Raw genomic sequence first — 15,143 nt, forward strand, 5'->3', positions numbered from 1 at the left:
TACTGCTAATGTGATTAGTTTTTAATAAATATTTAAGTTACAGCATAAATTTAATTTTTCAATAGGAAAAAATGTCCTTTGGTAGATATTTGAATTTCAGACCAACTCTTTAAAACATATGTGCCTAATACTTCCTAAAATCCCAGCTTACTCTCTTTCCACAGTTCAGAAACAGAACACTATTCTAACTCTTCCCAAACTGCCTTTTACTGAATTATATTAGAGTTGAGAGCAAAAATCAACATTGTGGGAATATGCTTTAAGTAAAAAACTATCAGCTCTTAATGATTTCTAAGAAGAAAGCACTTCAGAGGAAAACTCTCACCATTCGATTCCTGTCTTCTGAGGATGAAGAGGACTTCCTTTCTCGCTGAGGTCCTGGAGATTTCTGCAATGCTTTCACATTAGAGAGTGAGCCAGGTAATGAGGCAGGGGGTGTGGCAGATAAACCTGTGGTTGATCCTAAGTTAGTGAAAGGAAAAATTTATCTATTAAAGGAGGATCAAGTATGTTAGCTTACTGGGGGCAGAGGGTGCAGGGAGATGTAGACTTATTTTTAAAAAATGCAGTGCATGTTTTAATATTGACCATTAGGAAAGGACAGGCAAAAAGAGGGCCTCATTTGGTGATTAACTATAAATTTAAAAACTATAGTTTCTTTTAGTTTTACAGTTTTAGCATTTTGGTCAATTTAATAACCTTTAAAATATATGATTATAGATATATACTTTGCTTACTGCTGCAGTGTCTAGGAGAAAAACAATCTTAAATATATCCCAATTTTTTCTTTGATCAAAAAAACTAAAAAGCAAAATCAATATAAAAGCAAACATAAAAAATAAACTTTAATTATGTGACATTAACAGCTAATCAATAATAATAAAAAAGATAGAAATGCTCCAAATAGAAACATTTTCTAATAATGTCCTTAATATTGACATTATTTAACGCTTTCATATTAGCCACTAAAATTTAAAAAAATCCTACACTACATACTATATACTATTTAAGAGAGATACTGGTCACTGTCATTGGCTTCTGGAGCCTTATTTTGCTAAACAAAGTTTACCTGCACAACAAAGTTAATGCCAACAAAGCCAAGTAGGTTTCTCAAGACTTTCTGAAAAATCTCTGCCTATATAAAATGAGAACAAGGTAAGTGCAATGGCATCTCAGCCAAGTTACTACAAATGGAAATATTTTATCAGCAAAATGAGTCCAAGGGCTACACTCTGAAAATGGACTCAGCTGGCAGGGTTGCATACCTTTCTGATGGATACTTTTTCTTCCAAGTGCTGACTGAGCAAAAATCCCAATTCATGTACAGAAAGCACCTGGTTCAGAGGGGTTCAGGGTAATGACTCCTGGTGGGGCCTGAGCATAGCTAAGCAGGACTGAGATGTCAGTTAATAATTGGACAAACAGAACAAAAAGACTTCCATTAAAAAAAAAAATTAAGCAACTATTCTCAAGTTAAAAAGTTACTCTCTCTGAAAGGACAAGGATCAAAATACTAATGGCAACATTTAAAATGTTAGAATTGTGTAGAAATTTCATCATTACTATACCACATATGTCATCATGTGGAATTTCCATGATCTCACATGCAATTTTCTAAAAGAAAATGACACCTGGAATATCTATTAACTAGAGTTATTAACTGGAATACCTATTAACTACAATCCATATTCTGCCTTCCATTGATAATATTTCAACATCATAAAGCCCTAACTGTTTATTCAGGCTTCACAATCCTGACCTACTCAGTGCTGTACCGCATCACTTACTTTAATTACACTACTCGGTTCTCTATAACTTCCAGCCCATTCCATGGATTCTCTAAGAAAGTTGGGCAGAAAGAGCAAAAATCTGAAAACCATCATTCATTCAGAATAAGTAACAGACACTAGCAAAAACCAGTAAATATAATTCTTTAAAAATATTTACAGCAAGACACTTGTCTAAATTTTGACTTAAATTTTTAAGAATTAGTTTAACCACTAATTAAAGAATGGTGAGATAAAATGGATGGGTGAAATTATACTGCTAAACTTTCCCCTCATATGAGAGCATAACTCAAAGTATCAATCTTAATTTTCTAAAGTATGCTAAAATACCTCAAATATATTATAGATCTTCTTTAAGTTCCCTAGTTTTGATATAAAATATATATGGCTTCTGCTTTAAAAAAAAAAAGAACAAATATTACAAAAAGTCAAAGCCAAAAGTCTAATAAGAACTCATAATAGGGATTTCCATTTTTTAAAAACCAAAAAAATTGATATTAGCAACCATCAAGGTTATCGCTTAAATGGATTAAAGTAAAAGAAATTCAGCTTGAAGAAAACCCTCCCCACATTATTTACTGCCACCCCCTGAGCTTAAGATATTATCAAGACCAAAAAGTAGTATTAACAAAAAACAAGATGGAAATTTCAGCTCTCGCTTTTAAACATTTATGACAGACAGCATACAGAAAGCTTGTGGAAGTGAGTATGTGTGAGAAGCACATCCACAGCACTCCAGCCAGGCCAAGCAGAGACTGAGTACTAAAAACTCTCACACTTACAAGCACACTGTGAGGGCGAGACACAAACAGTATCTGGTGTTTATATTTAATTTGCTTTGGGTGAAAACAAGAAAGAAGAGCCCAACTACCTCTGAACACTGGGCCAGGCTCAAAATCAAACACTATTTCACTGGGGACAGAATGGAGGAGGGGACTGGGAGTCCGGGATTGGTATTTCCGAAGACAGCGCATCAGCTGGTTCAAAGGGGCTGTTAGAAGAGAAAGAGAGGGGCAGGCAAACACAGGAAGACAGACACAGAAGAAATGAAAGAAGTCACGGGGAATAAATGAGTTGAAGCCTGCTTCACAAAATAATTCTGGATGTTTAAAAAACTGCTTATTTTAATAAAATTCCAATCATTCTTTTAAAAGTGATTCATATAAAGGATAAATGCTGTTTGATTTTTGGTACTAAGCAGGCAATTTTTATGACTAAGTTAACTCTGTGATGCTAACGTGATGGCCACATTTAAATGCCGGATGTACTGGGCAAAATTGTCAAAAGCCACAGCTATTAAGACATACGAAAGTAAAACTGGCAGCAACATTAATTGGTGGGTTCATGGAATAACAAACAGGGAAAAAAAAAACTTTTAAAACTATGTACTACATATAGTAAATACTAAGTCCAGACTACATAACACAGGCTTATTATTTTGGTAGGTCCACAAGTATATAGAAACATAACAAAAGATGGTTCATGCAACATTTGACATAAAGTATCTTTGCATCTGGGCTTAGATATTTTGAATATAAAGCAGGGTCACAGTGAAGAGACTGACTCTAAACAAAGTATGTGGACATTGCAGGGCTTCCTTATTAAACAGATGACAGTTGAAGAGGGAAGCATAAAGGACCACCTGGGAGAAAACGTCAAGACTGTTTCAAACAACATCTCTTACAAAAATCTTATGGGGGTAAACTCTTATTTTAAAAAGTATTTTCTAAAGTAATGTTTTTCTATGACCCCAATATTCACTGGGTGCCAGAGTAAACAGCTGATAAAATTCTTTAAGAAATCTCAATTTGATCTCTCATTTGCTTATTTTATTTACTGGACTAGTAAGAGGGGAACTGGGCTTTTCTATTAGGGGTCCACGGTATAAAATTTATCTTCCAGGGCCTTCTAGAAAGCTGAAGGGAAGTAGTTGACAGTGTCTATCAAACTGACAAGCTGTAGCAGGTAATCCCAGGGATTCTCCCCAAGAATGATTTAAGGAAGTCAAGTTTTAACTGATTGTAAGCTCAGTCTTTAAGTATTAGTGGAGATAGTTAGGAATAAAATGCGTAAAATAATTTGATAAAAACATTTAAAAAATTGTAGATGTCACATTTAAGACTCCCCTTTTATGTCCTCTCTTTTTCTCTGTTTCTGGAGTTAAAATTTAAAATCAGTTAAAATTTTATTAGCGATAAATGATAATTACTAAAGAAAAGCAAACAATTTTTTATTTTTCTCTACATATTTTTCTCTGTGTCTGTGTTTCACGAAAGAAGCAAATATAAAGGAGACAAGCAGCAAAGCAATTGCATTCTTCCCCGGTTTTTGTTTTTTTTTTAAATTGAAATCACTACTTACCTCCATCACTACGAAACCCTTGGTCTCTAATCAAGTCCTACAAATAAATAGTAATGTATACTTAATCAAAGCATATGATAAAAAGGCAACAACATTTTATTTTCCACTAAGCATTAACAGAAAGGTGAATTCAAAATAATACCTATCTTATAAATTACTTCACAAAACAGAAAGAATATGGAATTAACTAGTTAACATGATAAAATAAAAATTTTGAAACCCCTGCCAACCTAACCCTAGACTAAAGGGATTACTAGTCCTGATCAAATGCTGAAATCCATTTCAGGCCATTCAAAACCAATGGCTGCATTAACGCTCAAAAACATTCTACTGGCACATATTAAGAGCCATAAAATGTTCATACCCTTTGATCCTATAATTCCACTTCTGGAAATTTTTCCTAAGGAAATAATTCATAAGAAAAAATGATATGCACAAAGATGTTCAGTGCAACATTATCCATTGTACTAAAAAAACACCAGAAATAATTATTTCCCTATTTTAGGCATACTGACATTTTCGGCATATTGACATATTGGTTAAGTAAATTATATTGTGTCAATTTAGAACCTATTATGCAGCTACTAAAACAGTTATGAAGTCTGAATCATGAAACATGTTTATAATTAAAAAAGGATACAAAATTAAGTGTACACTGATACGATCATAAAAATATAAATGTTTAAGGACACACTAGAAGGGAAATATTTTTTTAGTTGTCTTTATTATTAAAATACAGCTTTTTACAACAATGTAAGGCAGGGCAGCGAGGGAGGAGTCCACTGGCAAAGCAGTACAATTTGGACACAATTTGGACTTAAACAGAACTTAGTTTATAACTGATGACTGAACTACCCAGCTACCCTAAATGTCTCTAAATATGCCCAAAGGCTTATAAGCTAAAACAAGAGAAGATTCTTTACAGATGCATTTCTGCTGTGTTCAATGTACTATAGAAAACCTTTAACATTTTATAGAGAATAATCAACAAATATCTGCAAATAAGATGCCAAGTGTTAGTGGTTGTATGACTACCAATAAATATAAAATCATGGTGGTCTCACTAGCTTTGAGTTCTTGACAGCTTATCATCTAAGAAAGATATACAAACACGGAAATTTACATAAAAATAAGAGCGTAAGAAAACAACAAAAAAAGGTGCCAAAGTTGCTTAATTAATTGCCAAAGAAATGGTATATGTAAAAAGATTCTTGGTGCAACATAAGTTCAAAGGATAAAGAAATAACTATAGAACTTGGTCACTGGTGAAGCATTTGAAGAAGTTAATCTAACAGCTGGAGTTTGAGCGGTAGATAGGATGCAGAAAAGCAGAGGAGGAATTCCCTGGTGGTCCAGGAATCTGACCTTTCACTGCTGAGAGCTGGGGTTTAAGCCCTCATCAGGAAAGTACAATCCCATAAGCTGAGCAGCGCTGCCAAAAAAAAAAAAGGAAAGAAAGGCCTTCTAGACAACCTACTGCTAATAACCACCATAAGCTTGTATTGTCCAATCTTAAATATGTTCTTAAAGCTCTCTGACAATCTTTTTCTATGTGATCTAAGTTAAACAAGATCTTCTAGTATTCCAATACTGGCTATTTCAAACTTTCACCCAATTTCCTATGGTTCCTTTCCTAATTACTGCTCTTCCCCTTTCTAGCAGGATAGAGAAAACAGAAGCTATCAAAGAACATTCTGTTCGGTCTTTTTATCTACAAACATCTGCATAATAATATTAGCTATAATTTCTGAATTCTTTTTTTGTGCCAAGAATAATCATCACTACAAGGGGTAGACACTGTTAGCCCCAAGGTTAAGTCATCTGCCCATGGTCATTCTGCCTCTAAAGAGTTCAGAGGCAGCTATGTTCACCTTTAACTCCTCATAGCCCCTGAGGAACATCACTTTCAAGCTCAAGGAATTTTTATTTACTACCTTAATTATTTCTCCTTTTGTTCTTTTGAACCTCTCTCTTTACTTGCTTCTTCCCCTCAAGTTACAAGATGCTCAAGGCTCTCATATGACTCTGCTTCAGTCTATGGCTTTCGTCATTCCTTTGTAGCCAAGCTTCTCAAATCTGGCACTGAATCCCACATCTTTACCAACTTTTGCTCTCCTCCATTAGACCTCTAAAACAGCTCTCAATGACATCAAAATGACACTGTAACTGCCCAGTTCAACAGTTATATTGGATATATTCAATAGTTACATCTCATTTGAGTCCCAATGACAACTGCCATCAACTACTTCAGCATTCTTGAAGTCCCCATTTCTCCCTTTGGCTTCTTCAATACTACTTTCTCTTATTTGTTTGAAGCTAAATTTAGGAAGAGGAGCCTATAATGAAGACAGAGAAAGACAGTTTCTGCCTATATCTCAAATGTTAATGATCACTAGGGTTGCATTTCTACCCTCTTTTCAATTTATATAATCTTGGAGTAATATAATTTACATCCATGACTTTAACACAAATAGGCTAATTATTTCTAAATGTGTACCTCTACTCAAAGTCTTTATTTCAACTGCTACTGGATTTCTAAACCAGTAAAGATCCACAGACATCTTCAAGTCAGTATGTCCAAAATAAAAGTTAACATTTTCATTCCTGCAAACCCTATTCTTCCCTAGGCATTTCTATCTTAATGGATCAAATAAATACTATGTATTCATCTAAGGCAGAGAATTCTAGGCATTGTCTTTTTTTATCTCTCATCTCCCACTTCTCTCCTCTACTACTAGATAGAACAGCGATTGACTATAAGAAGAATGGCCAGGTTTCACCCCATTTCAATAATTTATCACCTGTGTGATCTGGAGTAAGTTTCTTGACATCTCTAAATCTAATTTTCTTAACAGTAAAAGAAGGAAAATAGTAGTACTTAACTCACAAGTGTTTATGAGGATGCAATAAGAAAATTTATGTACTTGGTAAAGGACCTAGCACATAGTAAGCATGCCATTTACAGTATCAATCCTAACAATTGCGTCTATCAAACCTCTCACTAATTCAAAAGATTTTTCTAAAGTGAAGAGCTGACCACTTTCTTTCCCACTCAGTTTACTGGACCCTTCACTATCAACTACAGAGAACTCAGAATAATACATGTTATCTTCTCTACAATATCAAGTATTAATTACATCCCACATAAAGGTACTTCCATACTTCTGCACACACCATTTCCTTAACAAATGTTCTTTCTTCTTAAAACCCCTAGCACTAGGTACTTAATAAATTCCTACTCCTTCCTATTCATTGTTCATCTTCTACAATCTGGCTTAAATGTCTCTTCTCTGCTAAACTTGACTGTCTTTAATCAGGTAGAGTTCATCCCCTTCTATAAACTATCATTCTATATTTTTGTGTTTATTTATTTATATGTTTGATTCATCCATTAGATCGTGACCTCCCTGAGGGCAAAGACTGTATGCTAATTCATCTTAATTCCCTATTTTCATACAGTGCCTATCCCACAGTAAATATTAAATTTGGTTTACTGGAGTAATAAATGATAAATAATGACTGAAACTGAATGAAATGACTGAAACTGAATGAAATGCTAAAAGGTTTATATTTTATAATCAATGGGAAGTAAACAAAAGTTTTATAACAAAGGAACAGATGGTGATTGAAGTCTTACAATAAAGAATAAAGTCCTATTTTGACAGTAGCAATAAAGAATGTAAATGGACAGAGAAATCAATGGCAGGAAATTTATATAGCAGATTAATGTCATAAGTAGTTCAAGTGAAGAAATATGGGCCCAAATGGTGGTAGAAAAGACAACTTTGAGACATATATCAAAAGGAAAGGTGACATCTTATGACTATTTGCTTATGGGGAAGATGAAAAAGCAAGACATAAAAATGATGCTGCAAATGTTCAAGCCCAAGAGAACAGGGGAATCTTAGTAACACTAAGATATAAAGAGGAATAGTCTAAAAGAATGTTAGGTTTGAAAGTAAATACAAAGTTTACAACTTTGAACATGCTGACAATAGATCCAACCTAGAAAGAAGATTTGATTTCATATTTCACAAAATCTCCTTATTCATTTATTTCCCTCTCCTACTCTTTTCCCTCTTTGTATGTGGGTCTAGCCAGATGGAAGAAGACCTTTTTAGCTGAGAAAAATTGGCATTAAGAAAAGGCTACTTTAAATAAATCCAACAAAATCAGAAAAAAAAAATTTCATAGCAAAAAGTAGGAAGAAGATCTGACTTGGGAATGTATCTTGAAAAATGAAATTAAGATTGATAAAAAGTTTATTTTCATTTACTTCAACAAAAATATTATTATAATGTCAATAATGTTAATTCTTAGAATCAATACAGAGGGAATTAAGGTTTTGTTGGTTGTAATATCAAGCTTACTATAACTGAAACTCTCAGTTTAATATTCATCTTTCACATCATAATCATTCATTTCTAAAAAAATTTTAAAGGATTTCATCAGTTCCCTCAATGCCTCCATCAATCTTTCGATATTTAATTCATTTTCTTTAGAAAAGCCTGTTCTCTTGTCATCCTTTAGACACTTACTCTCTTTTACTGTTAACTGGACTAATTTAATTCTGCTGTATCCTTATTTCCCAACGGCTTTTCACTGTCTTCAATAAATCCTTAAAATCTTTTTTTTGTTGTCAGACTAGCAATCAGTCGTGCTTTATTTTTTCATAGCAATGTTGGATAGTGATGAAAAAGGGCTGGAATGCAAGCTAGTATTAAATGAGGAGGGAGGAATATGCGGGTGGAGACTTATTAGGGGAGTCTGTTAATTAGTGAATATTTTCTTGTTAGGATAATTTTGGCTCCTTTACTCAACCTTATGAGGACTCACAGAAGGAATGCCTATATAATGAGAACATTAGGCTCATTAGAGAACAACAGGCTGTCCTCTAGCATACACGTGACCCCTCAGTAATATCAGTATCCTGCTTATCTGGGTAAACAATTTCAGATTTCTTTTTAAATATGATTACTTCCCAACGCAAACAAATTTGGTAGCTTTTCTGTTTTGTTGCTTATTACATTCAAAGATTAAGGATAACCCACACTTTTTATTCTAAAGTACAAATTACGGGAGAAATGATCCTGACCCCACCGCAGCTCAGATGTCAAGGGCTCTTTATTCTCTTCAGGAATTTGGTTATCAGGATGATACAGTAGAATGAACCAGTCCTTTTGGAGTGATCCTGTGTATGTCATCTTTTTTTCTCAACTCTTCCTTCCCTTTTGTCTATATCTGGGACTGGAAGAATACAATGGGCTGGCCACCTGCTTTACTGAAGTTTATCGGAATAAAGCCTCATCTGTTTGCTTAAAATGTACTTATTATCTATGGTTGTTTTCACACTAGTGAGAGTTCAACAGTTGTCTTTAGAGACTGCAAGATCCACAAGCCTAAAATATTTACCATTTGGCCCTTTAAGAGTTTGCTGACCCTTGGTCTATATTATGGGAAATAGACCTCTGCTTTGTCTTCTAAGCCTTTTATTAATACAAATGTTTTTTGAGGACCTCTTAAGTTAGGTCATCACCTAATAGTTCCTATTTTAGGGAACTATATTGGGAATGGTTTTTGCTGTCCAGAAGTTAAGGTTAAATTGAAGAAGTGACACTAAGGTTCATAATTAACTTCCAGTGTGTAACATAAACTAGAAAAGGAAAAAATTCAAGAGTGATCAGCCAGAAGTAACTAAAATAATTGATTTGTATAGAGATGGAGTACAATGGTATACTCAAGAAAGTAAAGAAGGTAAATGGTAGCTTTGTACGAGAAGTGCATAAAGTAATGATTAGTCCTTAAGGGTTATTTAACTCAAAGCTGAACTTTCAGAAATTCAGGTAAAGATTTCACATTGAAATATGCAAGTATATTCTTATTTTTTCTATACCTTCAAATGGGTCAAGTGGATTGATTATCTATTAAATAAATGAAGATAAGACTTTTACAGAGGTGTCATAAGGAAAAAACCAATGAGAATAACTCTATTCTTTGGTACCAGTTAAATATTTTATGCCAGCAGAGAAGATGACAAGGCTTTTCTGATCTGTAATTCATGAAAAGTCTATCACTTATACTAACTGTGATAAATAAAACATGGCACTTATTTCTGATCTATATTATAAATCTATATTAAAATTACACACAAAAAGATTAAAATTAACTCAATAATATTGAGAGAGGGTGTGGGAGAGACAGGAGAGAGAGAGAGACACAGACCGACACTAACTTCGAGAGAGAGAGAGAAAACTTAATTTACAAAACAGCTGACAGAACCAGATTCCCCAATCTGTGGTCCAAAAAAAAAAGCAGAAAAATAAACACACTTGAATTTTCTAGATTCGAACACTGCTGGATACTTACATCAATATTGACAGGTTCTATTGTGTTTATATGCACATTTGGAGCTGATGAGGACCGGTCTCGTTGTCCAAACTGATTTCGATGATCTTCATCTGCTGGTCGGAAAGGCTGTGGAATTGGAATGGATTTTGAAGGAGATGGACTGGTGAGAATTGGGGGCCTGGAAAAGTCAAGTGATTGGAAGATAAGATTTAGAGCAACTTTCTAGAGACAATAACATAGAAAAATGAATTATATAAAGATTCTGTTTTCATATTCTCAAATAAAACCTTAAAATAAAGGCAATGGTAGTAATGGCTTTTAGAAGAATTAGTTTAAAAGACTAATATAAGCTTACAACTAACACCAACAAAGCTGCTTTGCTCAAGCAGACCCTCCACGAAGTATCAATGATAAGAACACTGATTTTATTCAGAAAACTCCAGAGAAATCTCCAGATGGCTAGAAATTACCTGTGGTTAATCAGCTGAAGAAACTCTTGTTCTCTAACATTATACAAAAATGTTCTAAGTACACACTAACTGAATAATGTCTGCTAATTATTTCTACCTTTGCCATTTCTTGATAGTTAAAGTCACTAAGATGAAATTTTTATGGGAAGTATTAGGAAATCATAAATCTTTTAAAAGCACACGTGTATTTCAGGTATCTATTGCTTTACACAATATGTACCTATTGCTTTAGACAAGAGGTAAATTAAAATCCTGAACAAAAATGGCAAAAATAATTTTCAAATTCAAAAGATGATTCTCAGAGTGTCAATCTCTCACAGTTTGAAATGTTTATTATGCCCAATAATTGATACAAGACACAAAGAAGAATAATATATTAAACCTTAAAGCAAATTTTCTAAAAATTGCTCTTTGATGAAACTGTGACAGACTGGCCTATCCTGCTAAGTGCAGATAAATAACAAAGTCTGTGATCTCTCACTGCACCCAAAATGAAGCTGGCATTAACAGAGCACATTAAAGTTTTGAGTATAGATTGTAAACACCCATGAGAAGTCTATGTTCTTCAGAAAGAATATCCAAGGGAGCTGAGAAGTGAGTACCACTTGATTGATGAGGTGCGACTCAGTTAGCTCCGTCAGGACCAATGAATGATTCAATGCTAACAGCTTCTCTTCAGAGATTGGTTATTGTTGCACCCCATCTTATGCAAACTCTGTAACTAATCAGCAGTATCAAGTGGTTAATAAGACAGCCAGAAAGACAGCTGAGGGAATAAAAAGACATTTTTTAGAGGAGAGAGGGTTTAAAGAGGAATGAAAAGAAAATATAGTTTTGGACCAGATGAAGGTCGGAAGAGCCAAAAAAGCTGAGTTGTGACAAAAAGCTTCTAAATAAAATATATTACTAGAATCTGAACCATACCAGCTTAGAGTTTTACTTCTTTGAAGCACCCTTTTAAAAGGGTAGGGAAAGAAATTTTAACTTTAACTGTTCATATTAACTAAATGAATCCACTTAGAATTGAAATAAAAATAATTGCTCTGCTGCTGCTGCTGCTAAGTCGCTTCAGTCGTGTCCGACTCTGTGCAACCCCATAGACGGCAGCCCACCAGGCTCCCCCATTCCTGGGATTCTCCAGGCAAGAACACTGGAGTGGGTTGCCATTTCCTTCTCCAATGCATGAAAGTGAAAAGTGAAAGTGAAGTCACTGAGTCGTGGCCCTTTTTATTATGATTAATTGATTAATTTTTAGTTTGTGACAAAGCTGTCCCTGCTTCTGCTTTAGACAGCCAATAACAGCCTTTGGCAAGGGATTTTGGGAGCAGGTAAAAAGAATTTTAAAATGACAGTATTAGCTTTCAGAAAGTTTTGAAACAGGCACTGACTTTCTAAATACTTAGAGGCTAATTTAAAGTCTCAAGGCAGTAACACACTTTATGTCAGAACTTCGAAGTAGAAAAAGCCTAAACTAACTACAACTGTAGTGGGCGGTCTAATTAATATAATTGATCTGGTGTAGCGACAGCAAGTCATTCTCGAAACTTAATAATAAATGAAGACTATGACAGCAACATGTAGCACCTAAGTCAGAAATATGTATGCAAAGGACACTGGTCTTTACGTAGGAAAAACAAAACTGGATTAAATCTGATAAATGTTATTATCAAATCTAAAGAAAATGGATAAACTAGAAAATGAAGATAAGCTGTTTCTGTCCTTCTCTTCTCCTCCCACCCCTCTGGTCCCACCATCACTACTATGCTTTTATCTCCTGGGCTCATTCAGATTCTGGAATTCTTTATGGTCCAGTTCAAATCCCACTTTCTTGATTAAATGTTCACTACTCTCTCTTACTATTCTCTTTTGTAAACATTGCAATATTTATCACATAGTTTAAAATAATATATCATAAATTATAGATTATAATTATATATTAGCTTAAAACTGTTGGCCATTATCTCCTGTGTTAATGCTTTTTTCTAAATGGAAATCATATATTTCTGTATCTGATTATTAAAAATAAAGCAAGCATAAAGCAGGGACTATAAATTATTTGTTGCTTGATTTTTTGCAAGTATGGTCCTACAACAGTCTATGTCAGTTTTAACCCTCTGTATCTATACCAAATGTATGACAGGTGTGATGAGTTACCTGGAAAAAAAAAAGTCCTTAATTTAATGACCCAAATGTTGGAAATGGTTCTAAGCAACTAAAAGTTAAAAAAAAAAAAAATCAGCTGAAGTAGCATGTCACTGAACAGCAGGAATCAAATCATACCCAATAGAATCGGAGGGGGGTGCAGAAGGGGATGAGCCACATGGAAGGGTAGTCTCTGCTAAGGAGGCCTCCTCCTGTGGTATTGGGTGGTGTTCAAAGAACTTGGAGACAAACAGCAAACTGTGAGGCAAAAACAAAAACAAAACAAAACAAACCTAACTTGTGCAAAACCCAGAAGCTTCATACACCAGTATACATTAAAGAATTAGCAAAAATTTCTGAGCTCAAATTGCATTTTCAGGAAAGACTGCTAAATTCAATTAGCTGTATTTCTGTCTGATAGCTTAGGGTAAAAAATTATATTCTACTTTCAAAGACAAGCTCAGAATCTAAAACTAATTGTTCTATATAGCAAATTTCTATATAGTAGAGAGGAGAAATTATGCTTTATGGTTAAGGAATTAGAAGAAAATATATCTATTGTTAAAAGGTTACATTATTAGCATGTACTTTAAACTACTGAGTGGAACTCTCAAGAAAAAAAAGACCTTAATAGCAGTAGTGACAAAAAGACACAAAAAGATTAAAATTAAATCAATATATTGAGAGGGAGTGGGAGAGAAGGGAGAGAGAGAGACAAAGACACTAACTTTGAGAGAGAGAGAAAATTTACAAAACAGCCGACAGAACCAGATTCCCCAATCTGTGGTCCAAAAATATAATAGTTAATTTAAACACTTAAAAACCATCTAAAAGTGGTATCTACGGGAAGAGATCTTATATTAATTAAAAAAGAATATGAAACATAAATGAAATGTATAGCAAACCAGAATTACAATCTGAAGAGAAGTACTGGCTACACTACTGTCTAGCCAAACCTCAAAAAATTCCCTGCAACAACTCTTCTGTAAAGAAAACATCCACAGACTCTAAGACATACTAGTTTCACATTAAGAAAAGTTAAATGCAAAGTGGCAGAAAAGAAAAATTTTTTGATTACTTACTCTAGTTGGTCATAATTAACACACATCAGTGGAACCTCTGTACTACAACGCTGGTGAAATTTATAACCACATGTTTGACAGCGGAACCCCTGGAAAAGCAGCTTTCTACAGAAGTCACAAAATGCTAAGGTGAAAAAAGTTTTCCGTACCTGCAAAGTAAAACATCATGGAGGATTCTGTAAGAATCTTTTTAGAAATCAACTTATTTACTCTTTTGTTTAAAATAACAAATTTTTACTATGTTTGTTAGCCACTCAGTCGTGCCCAACTCTTTGCGACCCCACGGACCATAGACGGCCAGGCTCCTCTGTCCATGGGATTCTCCAGACAATAATACTGGAGTGGGTAGTCATTCTCTTCTCCAGGCCATCTTCCCAACCCAGGGATCGAACCCAAATCTGTTGCATTGCAGGCAGATTCTTTACCGCCTGAGCCATCAGGGAAGCCCAAGCCTATAGCACTTGGTATTCCTAGGCAGTTTCCCATTCAAGTACTAATCAGGCTCAACCCTGATTAGCTTCTGAGATCAGATGAGCTCTGGCGCATTCAGGGTGGTATGGCTGTAGACTTACTATGTTTTTACATCATGAGAACCAACTTAACCATGAAGAGTCTAAAACGAAACCAGACGGTTCAAGGTAACAGATGGACTACATGAATTTATCTCCCACTCACTATTCAATTAAACTCAGAAGTCAAGAAGATGGTGGATGAATGAAAGACTAGAAACTAATTTCAAGCTTTACTATATAAGAGTACAGGAGAAGGAAGTAATAGAGGTGAAAGAAAGGGTAAGAGGACACTTGAATAATTCTACAAAGGAGTTAAGAGATGCTTATTGGTGTTGACACAAGAAATAACAGCATGCTTAAAGTTACAAAGGTATGGAACAGAGGAACCAAAACCCCCACAAAAACCAAAAACACTTCCAAGGAGGAGAGGAAAGAGGGGGA

At 34.5% G+C, this 15,143-nt stretch overlaps 1 protein-coding gene and 1 pseudogene across 11 annotated transcripts in view; both read right to left on the bottom strand.

Annotated features, from left to right (window-relative positions):
• Positions 1 to 15,143, bottom strand: part of BRAF (B-Raf proto-oncogene, serine/threonine kinase) — a 164,616-nt gene that overhangs the window by 53,006 nt on the left and 96,467 nt on the right. For 10 of the 11 annotated variants that reach the window (XR_006059713.1, XM_042248927.1, XM_042248924.1 and 7 more), the window contains 5 exons: positions 14,191 to 14,339; positions 13,247 to 13,366; positions 10,515 to 10,674; positions 4,149 to 4,185; positions 326 to 462 (listed from right to left, as the gene is read on the bottom strand). Coding sequence is in view for 10 of the 11 variants with exons in the window: in XM_042248927.1 (XP_042104861.1) it covers positions 326 to 462; positions 4,149 to 4,185; positions 10,515 to 10,674; positions 13,247 to 13,366; positions 14,191 to 14,339 (603 nt within the window). In the remaining variant the exon portion in view is untranslated. Of the gene's footprint in view, positions 1 to 325; positions 463 to 2,658; positions 2,779 to 4,148; positions 4,186 to 10,514; positions 10,675 to 13,246; positions 13,367 to 14,190; positions 14,340 to 15,143 lie in introns of all 11 variants that reach the window. The other variant, XM_042248928.1, reaches the window with a different exon arrangement.
• Positions 14,640 to 14,758, bottom strand: LOC114114633 (5S ribosomal RNA; annotated as a pseudogene).

Source organism: Ovis aries, chromosome 4, assembly GCF_016772045.2.
Source record: "Ovis aries strain OAR_USU_Benz2616 breed Rambouillet chromosome 4, ARS-UI_Ramb_v3.0, whole genome shotgun sequence".
NCBI lineage: Eukaryota > Metazoa > Chordata > Mammalia > Artiodactyla > Bovidae > Ovis > Ovis aries.